The sequence below is a fragment of the Aptenodytes patagonicus genome, chromosome W (genome assembly GCF_965638725.1).
Source record: "Aptenodytes patagonicus chromosome W, bAptPat1.pri.cur, whole genome shotgun sequence".
In the NCBI taxonomy this organism is placed as follows: Eukaryota; Metazoa; Chordata; class Aves; order Sphenisciformes; family Spheniscidae; genus Aptenodytes; species Aptenodytes patagonicus.
The window spans coordinates 31,314,637-31,332,765 of NC_134981.1; the positions used below are offsets into that span (position 1 = coordinate 31,314,637).

General features: G+C 42.5%; 1 protein-coding gene across 1 annotated transcript in view; it reads right to left on the minus strand.

Moving 5' to 3' along the window:
• Window positions 1-1,091: 1,091 nt before the first annotated feature.
• The window catches only part of LOC143172017 (homer protein homolog 1-like), a 104,801-nt gene continuing 87,763 nt past the window's right edge, over window positions 1,092-18,129 (minus strand). Inside the window, exons 7-9 of the mRNA XM_076361229.1 lie at window positions 13,272-13,382; window positions 11,500-11,580; window positions 1,092-2,500 (exon numbers count right to left, since the gene is read on the minus strand). Of these exons, the coding sequence (XP_076217344.1) occupies window positions 2,312-2,500; window positions 11,500-11,580; window positions 13,272-13,382 (381 nt within the window). The 3' untranslated portion in view covers window positions 1,092-2,311. The remainder of the gene's footprint in view (window positions 2,501-11,499; window positions 11,581-13,271; window positions 13,383-18,129) is intronic.

An 18,129-nucleotide genomic window follows, 5' to 3' on the forward strand; every position in this document is an offset into this window, starting at 1 on the left:
TACGTATACATAGAAATACTCATGTACCACACATTCACAAAATTTAAGTGGAAATATTTCTGTCCACTATTTTCCCACATGTAAATGACATCATATCTTTAAAAATGTCAATAATATCATTAAAAATAATATTACATTTATTCCATCATCAACTTACTGTGGTTTTATTCTTTCTTCATCCTTATTATGTCCACTGAGCATTAACAGGACAGATTCTCCTTGTACTTCCACAGATGTTATGCCAACTGAATGTTGCTGACATCACATCAAGGACACATCTGGTTTACAGCAGCGCAAGTGACAAGAGAATCAGGCCCAAACATCCCCAGGTAAATTAAAAACTGGTCGTATCTGCTCATCTGGACCTGATGAAGATATACACACCACCGTCTAAAATCCACCGAATGAAAAACATGTAGCTCACCACAAAGTTTTCAACCAGCAGCACGCTGAACCAAGCTCCCCCCCCCTTTAATAAATAAAATAGTTGAGAAAATACCCTAAAAATATGGAGAAAACTTAAACATTGTGTACATTACATACAGTATAATACATGACGGTTTAGCATTTGACCTAAACCATTTTCCTGACTAGTCAGAGGACACCTGATAAATTACTGGTAAAGAAAAAACAACAGTATTTTAGAAATAAAGCGTGTATTTCTGATATAAATGAGAATCTGTGTGTATTATATGGTATATACACACAGTACACACATAAAAACAAACTTATCTTTTCTAGTTCTGAATAGCAGTCTCTAAGTGGAGAAAATTGTGTTGTACAAATTTAATAAGTGGCTAGATTTCATGTTTAACATTCAAATTAATTTGGGGAGCAAACAAAGGTCAGTGCATCTTTTGACTTTGAAGCCTGACACTCATTCATACATTTAAAAAAAGCCCTCTTCAACATTACAAGTAATTTATGGCAAGAATGTACTTTGATGCAAGACACATGACACTTGGCTTACCTTTCAAAGAGGTTTTTTTTTTAAATAAATCTATTATATAAAAGAAATGCATGTTTGTCAAAAGTCTGTTAAAATTACATCAAAACAACTTTAAAACCTGCTCACTGAGGATAACTGAATTTGATTTCCTGTTTTTAAACATTTAGTTAACAGTTCAGAATATTGCCTGGTGCAGTTTCAATAAAGATGTGATATGAAGACCCATAAAAGAGTAAACATGTCTCCATTTCAATTTGTTATGACAACAAAACTTCTAGAAACAGCTTTCTTGGCTGGACAAGTTCAGTGTATGAGTAATCCCTTGCAATAGCTCTATGCCCTTAATGCAATCTGTAATAAACAATGCTCTCCATAAGCCATTATTCACAAAACCTGAAATTCATGTGACATTCTGAAAAAGTCTCCTGCAGAACAGGTTAACAGTTAATTGAACATAGATAGTCGATATATGTATCATGGCCAGAAAACAAACAACTGGCTATTTCTTGTTATCTGTGCATGTCAAATTTTACATTTAAAATTCTCAGGGGTTTTTTGCCCTTTTTTTTTTCCTGGGGGAGTCACCTGCCATCATTGGTTGGCTTCAAAATATAGTTAAGTGGAAGATAGTATCTCACTGTAATTACATGGAATTCATATGAAAAAGTAAACCTTACATTGGACAATATTGTAGAACACCAGAGTAAGCTCCATAAAGAAATACGGTATCTTCCAGTATATGAGTGTGTGTGTATAAACAAAAAAACCCAACCAACCAACTAACCGAAAAACCCCAAAAGGAAGAACTTTATACAAGCAGTTATAGTAACTGTTTCAATTAAAGATGCAACTCTCTCTCACTCCTGGCAAGAATAAATTGGTAATGGCACTGCTGCTCCACAGTGGAAAGTATCCTGAGAATTTATTAAGAACAACAAAATACAGGGCTGTCATCACTAAGTTCTTGCACAAAACACAGCAATTAAATATCTTAAATAAAACAGCAGATAACCTATATTGTATCTATCACAAAAAGGGGATGTGACCTGGGACACTGCTAATTCTTCCATCACTGATAATTAGAAAAGGGTTGCATTCAGTTACCGTTAATATCTTTCAAGTTATCTATGGCCAATAATGTACAAGGAGGTAATTTGTAATTCAAGTTTGTTTGTTGTTTTTTTCTTCAACTAGCTACAAGCTGAGTTCTAAATTTTACATTGAAATATGACTCAAATTTAAAACAAGCCCTCTCAGAGGAGCATTTTCTAATTTTGTGCAACTTTGATGCAGAGCCCAACACAGTCCTATAAAGAGAGACAGTGCATCTTTAAGCTGATTGGCACTGAAATCCCATTTTCTTTAGCTGCATTCTATTAGCTTGGCCAAGTTATCTCGTAACTCTGTTAGTTCAAATATTTTTCCATCAAGAATTTCTAAAAGTGTCTTCAAGTTATTGCGAAAAGCTTCTTGCTCATTCTGACTTTTCTCCAGACGTTGCTCTAGATCAGACAGCTGGCCTTCCAGGTCTTTGTTTCGAATTTCTACTTCCTTCAGAGAAAATACATAACATGTTAATGTGTTGTCTGCAAACAGAAAGCAGTCTAACCTCCTGCTGGTATTTGTGACCCTTTACAGTTTCTACTAAGCCAAAACCAGAACCCAAATTGTTATTCGGATTGCATATGTACTATCATTTCCTCCATTTTTTTCAGTAATTCATCTGAAGGACAGAAACTTTTGGACAGGGATAAAATTTAGTCAGTGAACAATGGATGTGATATTCAGGTAAGTTATCGCTTCTATCATTCAGAAATATGCCATCTACTGAAAACGGCTTCTCAAAGGTTGACTTAAGTTCAAGTATTCCCTTATTTAGACTATATGAATTGCTCAAGTACATATAGAAGCTCATCCAGAATATTCCTTTATGGATGGAGGAGTACTACCTTACTCCTGTCCCACATTATAGGCCTTTTTACCCTGAAAATTAAGACAGAAACATAAACTAGCAAGACTGATGTCAAGGTGAAAACAATTGTAACAAATTTAAACCAGCAAGTGCAAGCTGAACGTCTTGTCTCGTTGCACTGTGCCCCAGAGCTCCCACCTGCAAGCTCTGCAGTAGTGCAGCTGTGGGAGCAGGGAAAGCATGCAAGCCACCAGTGCTGTACAGACAAGCTGTTCCCATACAGCAGGTGGAAAGACGAAGCAGCAGCACGTTACACATAGCTGAGGGGATCTGACCCTGAGCAAGCTCAGCTCTTGTTCACAAGGAAGAGAAGCCCCCTCGCGCCAGTCAGCAGGAGGGGAGCACTGTCTGCTGGGATCCCTCACAGCTCTGGCTTGCGTGTGATGAGAGGGAGGTCACAGCTGCTCTGCTTTGTGCAAACCGGATGCCCTCTCTTTTAACAATTACTAATGTAGCAGTCACGTGGGTCTGGAATAGCATATTGTTATTTGTCTCATTCATTGCACGTCTCATAAATTCATGCTGAATTTCATAATTTCAGTTATGAAAAACACTCAAAGGTAGCACAGGGACAGTGCATTTAGTACACCATACACCCTGCGCAGCCGTTCTCTGGAAAAGTGCATAGTGAATTCGTATTTACGTACATTAATGTTTTTAAACACTGCTTACCTTTACAGTGGCTTTGTGTCACAAAGCTTTAACAGGCCTGCTCTGAGTTTTTACAACAACTAGTTTCACACAGACATAAGGTGGGCGATTTGGCAGCAGTCATTTCTCCCAGTATGAGCTTGCTTTCTGCCCTCCCACTCTCCCACTGTTTTTGTTAGAATTCTTCTGTTTCCCTCAAAGCTAACGAATACATTCATGTTTACATTGGAGAGATCTCAGCTAACCATAAGAAACAACCTGAGCCATACAGAATATGTATTTGGGCAGTCCAGAGTAACAGGTATAAAATGGCAGCTTTATGTCAAAGTCCATGGCCTTTCCATCTGTGAGGGGTGTGATGGCACTGTCAATCAGCCACTGCACCCCTGGCCAGAGGAGGGATGGGATGATGTGGCCAGAGCTCAGTGTCACCTCCCAGCCTCTGCAGGGGGGGAGAGCTCTGGGACCCCCAGCGGCGGTGCAGGTGGAGAAGGCAGAGCCTCAGGGACCCAATCTCATAGCTGTGGTTGCTTGTGCAGCCAAGGTTTACATCCAGGCTGAACTGGAATACCCCCTTACTTCTTGTTTGTAAATGAGCAAGTTAAAAAATACAGAGTTTTGGCCACTGGTCTTGAACAGCACAGCTGAGAGCAGGAATTACCCCTTGCTGCCAGGACCAAGAGAAGAATTAGTTTTATCTGCTTAACACTGAATAATATAGTTGCCAAAGCATTAAAGGAAGCTAACTGAAAAGACTATTTGTAGACACAATATAAATTAAAATACAAACATGCTTATGTAAGGATTAACTAGCCCACCGTTGCTATAAACGAACAAGCTAACTGATTATAACCCAGTCCATACGCTCTGTAGACTCTCCTTCATTGACTCTACTCCTGCACTCATAGAATCATAGAATCATTAAGGTTGGAAAAGACCTCTAAGATCATCGAGTCCAACCGTCAACCCAACACCACCATGCCCACTAAACCATGTCCCTAAGTGCCACATCTACACGTCTTTTAAATACCTCCAGGGATGGGGACTCAACCACTTCCCTGGGCAGCCTGTTCCAATGTTTAAACACTCTTTCAGTAAAGAAATTTTTCCTCACATCCAATCTAAACCTCCCCTGGCGCAACTTGAGGCCGTTTCCTCTCGTCCTATCGCTAGTTACTTGGGAAAAGAGACCAACACCCACCTCACTACAACCTCCTTTCAGGTAGTTGTAGAGCGCGATAATAAGGTCTCCCCTGAGCCTCCTCTTCTCCAGGCTAAACAACCCCAGTTCCCTCAGCCGCTCCTCATAAGACTTGTTCTCCAGACCCCTCACCAGCCTCATTGCCCTTCTCTGGACACGCTCCAGCACCTCGACGTCCTTCTTGTAGTGAGGGGCCCAAAACTGAACACAGTATTCGAGGTGTGGCCTCACCAGTGCCGAGTACAGGGGCACGATCACTTCCCTACTCCTGCTGGCCACACTGTTTCTGATATAGGCCAGGATGCCATTGGCCTTCTTGGCCGCCTGGGCACACTGCCGGCTCATGTTCAGCTGGCTGTCGACCAACACCCCCAGGTCCTTTTCCGCCAGGCAGCTTTCCAGCCACTCTTCCCCAAGCCTGTAGTGCTGCATGGGGTTGTTGTGACCCAAATGCAGGACCCGGCACTTGGCCTTGTTGAATCTCATACAGTTGGCCTGGGCCCATCGATCCAGCCTGTCCAGGTCCCTCTGCAGAGCCTTCCTACCCTCGAGCAGATCAACACTCCCGCCCAACTTGGTGTCGTCTGCAAACTTACTGAGGGTGCACTCGATCCCCTCATCCAGATCATCGATAAAGATATTGAACAAGACCGGCCCCAAAACTGAGCCCTGGGGAACACCGCTCGTGAACGGCCGCCAACTGGATTTCACTCCATTCACCACAACTCTCTGGGCCCGGCCGTCCAGCCAGTTTTTGACCCAGCGCAGAATACACCTGTCTAAGCCGTGAACCGCCAGCTTCTCTAGGAGAATGCTGTGGGAGACGGTGTCAAAGGCCTTACTGAAGTCCAGGTAGACCACATCCACAGCCTTTCCCTCATCCACTAGGCGGGTCACCTGGTCATAGAAGGACATCAGGTTGGTCAAGCAGGACCTGCCTCTCATGAACCCGTGCTGGCTGGGCCTGATCCCCTGGTTGTCCCGCTCATGCCTTGTGAGCGCCCTCAAGATGAACCGCTCCATAATCTTCCCTGGCACCGAGGTCAGGCTGACAGGCCTGTAGTTCCCCATATTCTCCTTCCGGCCCTTCTTGTAGATGGGCATCACACTGGCAAGCCTCCAGTCGTCCGGGACCTCCCCCGTTAACCAGGACCGCTGACAGATGATGGAGAGCGGCTTGGCAAGCTCCTCCGCCAGCTCCCTCAGCACTCTCGGGTGGATCCCATCCAGCCCCATAGACTTGTGAGCATCCAGGTGGCATAGCAGGTCGTTAACTGCTTCCTCTTGGATTATGGGGGGTTCATCCTGCTCGCCGTCCCTGTCCTCCAGCTCAGGGGGCTGAATACCCTGAGGATAACTGGTCTGCCTGTTAAAGACTGAGGCAAAGAAGGCATTAAGTACCTCAGCCTTTTCCTCATCCTCAGTGACAATGTTCCCCCCCTGCATCCAATAAAGGATGGAGATTCTCCTTGGCTCTCTTCTTGTCATTAATATATTTGTAAAAACAAATTCTACCATTTCATGGTCGCTAAGCCCAAGACGGCCTCTGACCACCACATCTCCCACCAGTCCTTCTCTGTTTGTAAACAGCAGGTCGAGCAAGGCACCTCCCCTGGTAGGCTCACTTACCAGCTGTGTCAGGAAGTTGTCTTCCACACACTCCAGGAACCTCCTAGACTGCTTCCTCTCTGCCGTGTTGGATTTCCAGCAGACGTCCGGGAAGTTGAAGTCCCCCACGAGAACAAGGGCTAGCGATTGAGAGACTTCTGCCAGCCGCTTGTAGAATGCTTCATCCGCCCCTTCATCCTGGTTGGGTGGTCTATAACAGACTCCCAGCAGGATATCTGCCTCGTTGGCCTTCCCCCTCATCCTTACCCATAAACACTCAACCATATCATCATCATAATCGTTGAGCTCTAGACAATCGAAACACTCCCTAACATACAGGGCCACCCCACCGCCTCTCCTTCCTCGCCTGTCCCTTCTGAAGAGTTTATAGCCATCCATTGCAGCACTCCCATCGTGAGAGTCACCCCACCATGTCTCTGTGATGGCAACCAAGTCCTATTTCTCCCGCTGCACAATGGCTTCCAGCTCCTCCTGTTTGCTGCCCATGCGCTGCGTGCATTGGTGTAGATGCACTTGAGCTGGGCTATCCCTTTTGATCACTGCAGGACTTCTCTCTGCAACCTCATCACTGCCAGCCTGTATAACCAACAGCGGGTAGTAATCAGAAGGCTGTACCAGACCAGGGAGCTTCCTAGTAATGTCTCTGACTCAGGCCCCAGGGAGGCAGCAGACTTCCCTGTGGGATGGGTCCAGTCGGCATATTGGGCCCTCTGTTCCCCTCTGAAGGGAATCGCCTATAACAATTACCCTCCTTTTTTTCTTAGCAGAGGCAGTCATAATGCGTGGGGCTGACTGCCTCACCCTAGGCAACCCCCTGGATGGACCTTCATCTACATCCTCATTTGCCTGGCCCTCAAGTTCCAGGGCCCCATATCTGTTGTGTAAGGGCAACCGGGAAGGTGAGGGAGGCCGGGCGGGGTTCGCCTGGCACCCCGAGCAGGGACCTGTTTCCATTCCCCCCTATCGCTTGGGTCCCCTCTTTCTATCTGGTGGCAAGAGGGCAGGGGATCCTCTGCTTCTTGTGGAGCCTCCATCTGCTGCCTTTGCCTCAGGGATGGTAGGGTGCGGCTCCACCAATCTATCTCCCTCTCACACTCCCTGATACTCCTTAGCCTTTCCACTTCCTCCTTCAGCTCTGCCACCAGGCTGAGCAGATCATCCACCTGGTCACACCACACACAGGTGGTGTCTCTGCTGCCCTTCAGTACAGCTGACAGGCTCAGGCACTCCCTGCAGCCAGAGACCTGGACAGCTGTATGCTTGTGTGAGGGCTTCGTCTGGGTCTCCACATTCCTTCTGGCGATGGCTTTCAGCCGAGTGGAAACCATAGCTGGGTCCTCTTCTGGGAAGGCAACGACTACTAGTTGAGTTGGCCTCTAGAGCCAGGAGGGGGACTGAGCCCCGCCCACTCGCCTTCCCTGCGCAAACTGACGCGACGCGACGCGCCCTTCTGACGCGCTCCGAGTCGCTCGCGCTCCCTGGGGGCTGCTCTTGTAAGTGAGGGGGTTTGGCCGCCGTCCCTCCTGTCCCCGCCCACGCTGAGTCAGAGCTGCCGCTCGTCAGGAGCTCCCTCCTCCGGCTCGGGGCGGGGGGGCTGGGGCACCCTCTCACTCCCTGCGCTTTTGCCTTCGCGGTTTTTGCCGCGGTTTTGCCGCTTTAGGAAGGGTCCCCCGGCGCGATCCTCCACTCCGGAGCCCTTCGCCTCGGTGGCTTCGCTCAAACTTCAGTCCAAACAGTACTGACAAGTACTACCCAGTGTAATGACTGCATGAGGTCAAGACCCTCTGAGGCCAAGTGACTGCAGTACAGGAAGAAAAGGGAAATTCAGGGTCCTCTCAGCTCTGCAGGAATGACACAGTCCGTCCTTTAGCTCACACAAAACTGATTGCTGTTTTTTCACGTTTGCTCATGCTTCCTGCTTCTCCTGTCACTGCTCCTCTTCTACTCACCAAATGCGTGTGCTCTAGGAAGTCTCCTTGCCACTGCTCTTACCCCAGAGATAATTAATTTTTGTAAGTAGGCAAGCCAGTGATGAAAGGGATCACTTTGGAACAAATCCATGGATATGTATATGATTTTATTTCATGACATCTGGGCCTGAAGAGCAGCCCATTGGCCTGTATCTAGCACTGAACATCATCTTTCAGGCCCTCCTCAGATGCTCTTAAACTGAGGAATTGTTCTGCTGTGAGCTGTTAGGTGGGAGCACCCAGGTAAAACCAAAAGCTTTATGTTAGATGTAGGAACTTCTATCCATATTTAGCATAAGGTGTTTCCCTTTAACTCTCCATTGCTAGTCCTTGCCCTGTATCTCTTCAAACCAGAAGAGTTCCCTTCTTTTGTTTAAACTTCCAGCTTGTGTACTTTATTTATATTCCATTCTTGATATCTCTCTCCTAATCCATATACATTTAGCTTCCCCAAACACTTCCTCGGATATACTTTCTCCCATACTTCCTTCTGTTTTATTTTCCCTAACCTGTGCTTAACATATTTAATGACTTATGGGAAGTAGAACTAACTGAAATATGCCATGAGCTGTTGCTTTTAATTTCTGGAAAACACTTCTTCCCAAATTTTACATTTGATCCTTACACATATTTACCCTAGATTAGTATTACTGATTTTTGCAATAGTATCGCATTACAAGTTCATGTCCAGCTCATGTGCAGTTTCCTATTACAAGTCAGTGTACCTCAAATCTGTTGCTTCTTGATGGGAAGAAATGGAGAGGTGTCCGTGTGATATAATCTATTCCCCTAGTTGTGTCATTTAACTTTATTTGCAATTAATCTCATCTAACAATAAACTAACTCTTCTGATACATTCAGGCCCTTTACAAGGTTTATTTTACAGTGTTTTTTCAAGCTTTTCTTACAGCGGACACATATGTCATTGTTTTGTTTTAGAAAAGAAATAAATTATTAACAAGTTATGTTTTTTGTTTGCACTGTAATAATCTTTTGTGGAATTCAGTGCAAGGATCCAAATAAAATATTCAAACCATACACAACAGCTATATTTAGGAATCAGCCACAGTAATAAAGATATCCTGACTTACTGTGAGAGTCACACTGATCATGACTCATTGATAGGTCTTCTCTACATTGCTAATGAAATTATTAAGTAACAAGGGTCTCGATACTTACCCTTCACAGTGATAACACTGCTCTTCACTGGAATTTGCCAATAATGGATTTCTAATTCATTACCTGAGTGTGTCAGAAATGTAATACACCTTGAAATAATAATTTCTTTGCATAGAGTTTTTCATACAGGCTATATTCCAAAATATTTTAGAGTTACATAATCCATTTGCAAACACAAGAGGGAAAAAATAAAGCAGAAGAAAAAAGAGTGAGACGAACAGATACGGACCCTGGAGACAATCACCCTGAAAACAGATGATGAGTCAACTAAGTGAACAGATGTGAAATAGTTAGTCTGGAGCTACAGAAGAAAACACCATTTCACCGATGTCACAGATGAAGGGTGAAGTGGTTCAGAGAAAGCCAGTATTATCAAAGCAGGAAGATTATAGCAAAGCAAAGATTCAAGATCTTTTAGATGGGCTGCATCAGGTCAGTAATAAGCTTTAAGCTGAAGAAAGGCAACTTTTAACTTGGATCCTAAGACAGCTTTAAATTTATTTGAATAGAATCATATAGAACCATTTTCAGAAACTGATCGCCTACAATGTGACATATGGAAATATATACATAATATATCCATTTGGTTACTAAAGATATAAATATACCAAAAGGAAGCTACTGACTTTATAAAGTATAATTTTTAATAAAACCTTAGCATTTTCTAATTCTAAAACATCTTTCATCTCTTACTAGTCTCTCATAATTCTAAGGATAGCTAGTTCTCGGCTCATTATTACTTTTCATGTGATCTTACACTGAAATTATTGCATATGCTACTGCTAGAACAATTTACAACTTTCATTATAATCTTCCTTTTGAGTCTCTCAGATAAGTTCCTTTTCAGCTGAAAACTCCCATGCTTAGTCTAAAGCCAGCAACAATTTTTGGAATAGTGGAATAGGCAAGCTCAGGTGTATTCAAAACAGTCTTTAAAGAAACACCATAATAACATACTTTTTCCAAATAATTTGACTTAAGAATGGAGAAAAATGAATAAACTCATTTTGTTCTTATGTGGTTTATTCTGTAGGTTAAAATGAGATTCAAGGAAGTTCCAATTCATGTAATGCATTTCAAAGAATATCTGCTTAACGATTTTTAAGCTGTGGATAGTCTGACAGGGCTTGTTTTCAGCATGATTTAGGTCAAGCTGCAGAACAGCAAGGGTCACCTTTCAGCAGTTTGGATTTGGAGCTATTTAATGCCTGAGTTTCCAGTCCTATCAAAACTCTGAAGTCTGAATTCAGAGTTTAAACCCAACTAAGCTTTGGGTCAGCCTCATTCAGAAGACAGGTTTCACAAGGGAGGTGTGTCTGTGCTGGCTGGTCAGCCCAGCGACAGAAGGACAGGAGCTCAGACATAGCAAGTGAGGGTATACTGAGGGCATACTGCTTCCAGTAGGCTGAGGTATCTGGCTTTATGCACAGTAAAGAAACAACCCAGAAAAAAACAATAAAACCACAATGATTCTAATTCCAAGAAAATGTCAGAGTGTGTTTTTGAAGTCCGTACTACACAAGAACACTTTAACCTTTACTTTCTCAAAGCACATTTAAAAGCTGAATACAAAGTCATCCCAACATGATGATACACAGCCTGACAGTTCAGTGGCACACAAAACCTATGGGAAGACACTGCAGTGAAAATGAGACCAGAATTGCCTAGAACATGTATCAATGAAGCACATCTGCTAGCCCGAGCGTATTCTGTGGACTTGTAAATGAAATTTGAGTCTGTTCCTTCAGGAAAAAATAATGACTTACAGCAGGTGGAAATTTTGGTACAAATTCTCAAGGAGCATCCCGACCCACCACTTCGCAACACAATGTAACTTACATATTTATCTGGCACCTTCAGTGAATATAGCACAAGTTGCTGATGTGAACTGCTCACTTGATGATCATTTTCCCTTCTGTCTAAATTAAGATGATGCACTATAGCTCACCTGTAACTTCTGGGTCAAAGAATCCCTCTGTGCCTGGAGCTCTCTGGCACTGCTGATTTCTTGTTTCAATCTTTCTATTTCCTAAGGAAGAAGAAACAACCTTGCTAGCAACACGTTACCTGGCTTGGCCTCAGCGCAGGTAAGCTGGCTGCTGCTTCTTCTCCTGAGCAAGCCATTGCAATGATATCAAAACTGGCAGTCAGCTACTGCCCATCATAGCACATGAAGTTTAAGCCCTGATCCCAATATTCCTGAATCACAGTCCCAAACCAGCAATTCTATTGTGAATAAACAACAACACAGATAAGCATTTTCTTTGCTATAAAAGTCCAAGTCTTTCTCTCCCACACAAAAAATCCAAAGTAATGTTTTCCTAGAAAAGTAAGAGTCCTTGTAATTAGAGAAACAATTTTATACTTTTAATTCTATTATAATCTATCCTCCATTTTTTCAAGAGAAAAATCCAATTTTCATCTGTGAGCTGCTTATTATGTCACTAGCAGCAGGGCTGAGCATCAAAAAACTGCCTGCTTTGACCATTGGTTTCTGTAAAAAAGAGAGTCTAAAAGAAATGGTATCTTTAATTTAGCAAGAAGAAAGTAATAAGGTATAAAAATAACAAATATAGATAAAATAATGAATGGAAGAGAAACCTTTTCTTAGCTTACTTTCAGGAGACAAGAATAGAAACAGTTAATGAAACTAAAAGGTATCAAACTTAAAACTAATAAATACTTTTCCCCAGAAGGGCATAGTCACTTCCCAGAACTCCTTTCAGAAAGATCTCTTTGCATCCAACAGCTCAGCATAATTCAAAAGCGCATGGACACCAAAATGGGAAACATTACCAACCTGAGGCTAATCTCTTAAGTATGAGGGAGTTTGGAAAAGGCTTTGTTCCATTTTGGAAGGATATTCTGTAACTACTGTGCCTCTCATGCATCCTCCTCGGAAACACCTAACAGCAACCCCACTGGAGGCAAGACCCTGCAAGATACACTGCCCCTCCGAACATGCACACCAGTGCCCACTGTGTCTGTCACAGAGAGGGCTGAAGGGATCTGGTCTTACATGGGGCAAACAATCCTTCATACGCGGCTCCTTCCACCTCCTTTTTCCCATCCATAAAGGGGCGATTCTCGATCATTCTGTGGCACAAATCTGCTTTCTTCTAGGACCCGTGCCAGCGCAGGTGTTACTCCAATTCCTTGTATTTTCCTGCTGCTGGTCCAGCCCAAGGCAGATGGCATGATAAATATCATCAAGTTACAGGCTGGGGGTTTGGCATGCGTTTAAGGAAAGGGTTGATCTTAGGGATCATAAAAGTCAGCTATATTAACATAGCCTGAAATACAGATTGGCCTGAAAATGACATTGATCTATTACTTGCTCCAAACCCTACTCTCCAGAAAAAGGAAAGCGTGCTTACAACTGCTTCCCTTCTTAGTGAATTTGGACTGCATCAGTGTGATGACTGCTCTGTAGAAACTACATATGCCTCAATGCAGACTTACTTTTGCAGAGATGCTCGGTAAAAGCAAACATGAAAAAATGATACTTTTTTATTGTTGTTCAGATACACAGCTCTATATTGGACTGATGTAATTATATACACGGAAAAATATTACTCATTTCAAAGAAGATGAAAAATGGATTTTACTTCATAACATCTATAGGAAATAATACAGTATTTACCAGCCATCACAAGTTTAATATTGAAAGCCTTTAGAAATGACATAACAGAAAAGCCAAGAATAAATGTTAGCAAATACCTCTTCTTTTTTCTTCAGCGTAGACTCTAACTCCTGTATTGTCTGGTTTAATTCTGTTTTATGTGTGTGGACTGCATTGGCTTGACTGCTTACACACTCTAGCTCAGTCACCTGTTGAAATAAGTAGAAGCAACACATACAGAATTAATTGCAAGGTTCAAGGTACTATTACTTCTTTGCATAAATAGCTGCATTTGAAATATACCCTTAGTTCTGGGTGACTTATGTTGATTAAAATGGTGAAGGTGTTATTATGAAGTTAGCATAAAATTCCTTAAAAAATTGTTTTGCATAAAATGGTTGCTATGACTTCTCATGTTTCCATATCTTGGAAACAATAAATTTAGTATGTTGCAGGCTGAAAAAACATTAATTAAAAGTTATACTTACTAATTATTGAAAATTTTATGAAAGAAGCTGAATTACCATTTCAGAAACAGTAATGTCTAGATGATTAAACACAGATCTGTCTAACTAACCTCTCCATCTGACACTTTTTAATGTTGCATTATCTTAATCAACTAAGCCACAATGCTCACCTACTTCCCAGCAAGCCAATTAACATTTCACAGCCTCAATTTCTGACTCAGCATCAACAATGTAATAGCAGACACTCAGCCACCAATGTACAGCTGCCAACTTCTTTCTTCCTCTACTTTCGGATCTCATCTCTCAGTCACAAAGCCAACAGCTAATGACACAATTTGGATTTGTACATGTCCTGGTTTCAGCAGGGATAGAGTTAATTTCCTTCCTAGTAGCTGGTACAGTGCTGTGTTTTGGATTTAGGATGAGAACAATGTTGATAACACACTGATGTTTTAGCTGTTGCTAGGTAATGCTTACACTAGCCAAGGACTTTTCAGCTTCCCATGCTCTACCGACTGAGAAGGCTGGAGGTGCACAAGAAGCTGGGAGGGGGCACAGCCAGGACAGCTGACCCAAACTGGCCAAAGGGATATTCCATACCATGTGATGTCATGCTCAGTATATAAACTGGGGGAAAGCTGGCTGGGGGGGCTGCTGCTCGGGGACTGGCTGGGCATCGGTTGGCAGGTGGTGAGCAATTGCATTGTGCATCACTTGCTTTGTGTATTATTATTATTATTTTATTTTATTTCAATTATTTTCAACTGTTTTTATCTCAACCCACGAGTTTTTCTAACTTGTGCTCTTCCAATTCTCTCCCCCATCCCACTGGGGAGGGGAGGAGTGAGTGAGCGGCTGTGTGGTGCTCAGTTGCCAACTGAGGTTAAACCACAACAGTACAGTTCCTCTTTATTAGCAGGCAGCAAACACATGCCTGCGTGGATGTCTGCACTAAAACCTTTTTCTTTAGTAACAAACTGTTAAAATATTAAAAATACAATAACTCTTTTTTTCCAGAAAATATGTGCCTGTCAATCTTAGTATATAGTCTTCAACAGAGATGCATCATCTACCTACAGTAACTAACAAATCTGGCCCCAAAACTCCTTTGAACAAAGTATATTTCTGTGCTACCCAATTCTGCAACGAAAACCTTAAGGTCTCCATTTACCTTTCTCAGAGAAGTAGCCCCTAGACAGAGGGCATGTATTCTCCAGGACAATTTTATTTCTTAGATAAAAGAACATCTTGAGGAATCAAGGTTGGTGCCCTCCAGCACCGATGTAGTCTAGCTAGTGAAGCCACTGTGATGCCAGTAATTTCAGACTCTGAACTGTTTGTAGGCTCAAAAGGTAGATTACTGAGTGCAGGGATAAGTCGAAGGAAAGCCAAGATGAAATACAAGAAAATTAAAACAAAATCCCTATCAGCTTCTCCTTTCTGAGTCACAGAGCATGAACTTCCCCTCTGTAACAGCTATGACAAGTCTAGTTTCTTCTACTGGAAAACTATGATTAGACATTTTGCACATCAGGCTTATAAATGGAGAGAAACTGAGATTACAGCAAATTCTTGGGAGGGGTAAGGGGAATGAGGGATGAGGATATAGCTTGGTAACACAGCACTCCACCCCTCACCCCCAAGAACTATCTTATTGGCTGGAATTGTCCCAAAAGAAATATCGGTGCTCATGGCAAAAAAGTAATAGCAGTTTGCTCAGTTTTATATGCCACTGAGCATTACGACTGGTCTTGGATAATTTTCTCAATTTGCTTCAATTACACAAAAATATATCTATTTAGATGATTTGTGACTGCTACCAATTGTGACTATTACAGTATTCACCACTATAATTACACAAAAAACAAACAAGCAGAATTGGAACACACCGACTGGGATAAACCTATATCTAACCAGTGTCTGAACTAACATCTAAATACAGCAAGAATCATAGAGGCACAGAATAACTTAGGCTGGAAGGGGACTCTGGTGGTCATCTGGTCGAGGCCCCCTGCTCAAAATAGGGCCAATTTTGAAGTCACATTTGGTTGTTCAGGGTCTTGTCCAGTCAAGAACCCTTCACCATCTAGCAGAGCTGCCACAGTTGTACGTAGGTTCCTGTATTTCTGCCACTGTGGCTTTATGCAGAGCTTTAGTTCATTCCTAAGTTTTTCTGGAACTGTCAAATTCACCCACCTCGCCCACCTTCACCCCTTCTGAAGTTCAACTTGTTAAACATTTCCATGCTTTTCTGCTGAACTGAGTCTTGAGTTGGAGGTGGAAGCCTCTGTGAACCCAGGGCTAGGGTTGTTATGGGAACCCAGGGTCAGACCCTCTCCTACCTATTGGTAAAGACTAGAACGTTGCATGGTAACCTCCAAGAAGGTCAATCTCTCTTTTAAAGCTGTTGCACTTGGCAATACCCGCTGGCTCTTACCAAGTACTGGCACAGTGAATACTCATTTATGCAAAGTGGAAGAGCCTCAACAGGAGAGACAGAAGAAAACCCAGTCCCTGAACCACCTCTGTCCTAGCGCCTAGTGCCCTAGAAGCAGGTGCAGAGGTGTCCCATCCTGTGACTAAGGAAGGGCTTGGACCCCACTGCTCTCCACATGGTTTCCTCTGGGCTGGTACACATGGTGAGGATGCACGTGTTGGTGCGAGTCTGGAGTCCAAGGATGCTGGTGGATTGAACTGGGGTGGATGAAATGTTACAGCTCTTGGCTGCATGTATTGTCGCTGGCTGAAAACACCTCCCACTACAGCCCTGCCGGCTGTGTGGCTCACGTGAACACTCCCCAGTGCATTCCAGTCCATACTAACTCAAGACACCTATTGAAATTGCTTAAGCAAGCACAGCTAATTTTGCTTGAGCATAGTAGGGAGTGCTCTCACAAACCTTCTTGTTAACAGAGGCAACCACTGTCAGAAGGGCAATTAATTACCCACACTAAAGGGGCTGTGATGTCTTACTCTGGTCCAGCTTTTCTCTGGGCAAACGTCCATCTCTTACTGCTTATGCAAGAAAATAATGCATTGTTCAACTGTTTTGTTCACTGTTCATTGAAAAATCAGTAACTTGGAAAAAAAGAACAAATTCAATTAAAAAAAACAGGTTTACTTTAATCACAGTCATATTTAAATGCCCATTCCTACAGAGATCTGAAAAGATGTCAAATATCTTCATGATGTTCTCTTGAATGTACCTATAAAAAAGAAAATCGTATTGTGACCCTTTCAAAAAATCTGTAGAGTAAGATGGGCTGGAAAACGATGCGATATAAAGAATATGCAATTGAAAACAGAAGCAACAAAAGATAAAGCTCTAGGCAAAAATCTGGACAGCATTTACTTGCTCTATTTCCTTGTTTCAAATTGAATTTATTTTTCTCATGACCAGTGGTCCAAAAGTCATTAAAAATAACTGTTTATGCATTATGCACAGAAGGGGGCATAAAAGGAAGCTAAAATGCTTTAGTCTGGCTCTCCCACATGCTCTTTTCAGGGACATCTCCTCATTCAGTGTTTCATGTTTAAGAGCAAGGCTCAATAATCATTCAAGCCTTTGGCACAGCAACACTAAGCAATGTACCTGTCATTAAGCCTTTTTTCCAGTACAGAATTCAGACTGAAAAAACAGTCTTTGAACAATAACTGATTAAACAAGGTTCTTCTATTGTGCTATCGTAAGACTGCACTGACTTGCATATCTGAAAAAAGTCAATACTGTGGCTTCGTATTTGAGACTAAAAAAGAAAAAAAAAATTGTTCTTAGCCTCTGCTTCTTTATTTTGCATTTATCATCCAGGTAAGGATTGCACATAGGGAAAAAAATTCTGAAAGGGCTTTTTAGTGACTATTTAATGAGCTAACAGTTCTAGTATATGGCCATTATTATACTTAACTGCATACTTCAGTGCGAAATACGTCAGCTGAAATAAGACAGCAAGGCAATTTGTTCTGGCAGAGCCTAGAACTTCTCAGCAGAGGCCATTCGAGAGTTTTCTGGAAATTTTGATCTAGGGTCAACAGCCTATAAATAGAGGAGGATGCCAGGCAGAAGTTTTCATTGTAGCAGACAGCTAGCGCACAATGGGCTGCTGGGAAGACTGGAGGAGTGAGGCTTTGGGCCACGTAACACAACGAGGAGTTACAGACTTGATGTGAGCTTAAGACAGTGACTGCTCAAAGCTTCAGAAGACTGAAGAATCTCTCAAAGAAAACAAACCAAATCAAAGCACAAAGAAACCAAGAGAGGAGATTGCACCAAATCTCAACACAGACAACTGCTTCATGAGTGAAGACTTTGGTTAGACAGAGGCAAAGAAGTGGGAATGACAGAAATATTTTGAGTGGTAACCCTCCCTGAGCAATTATTGACGGAATGAATCTGAGCTATGTTTGCTGCAGGTTGATTCATTTTTTCAAACCACTTTCTTGAGATAAATTTGTACACTTCTGATCTCAAACAACAATAGTTTTTATTCAG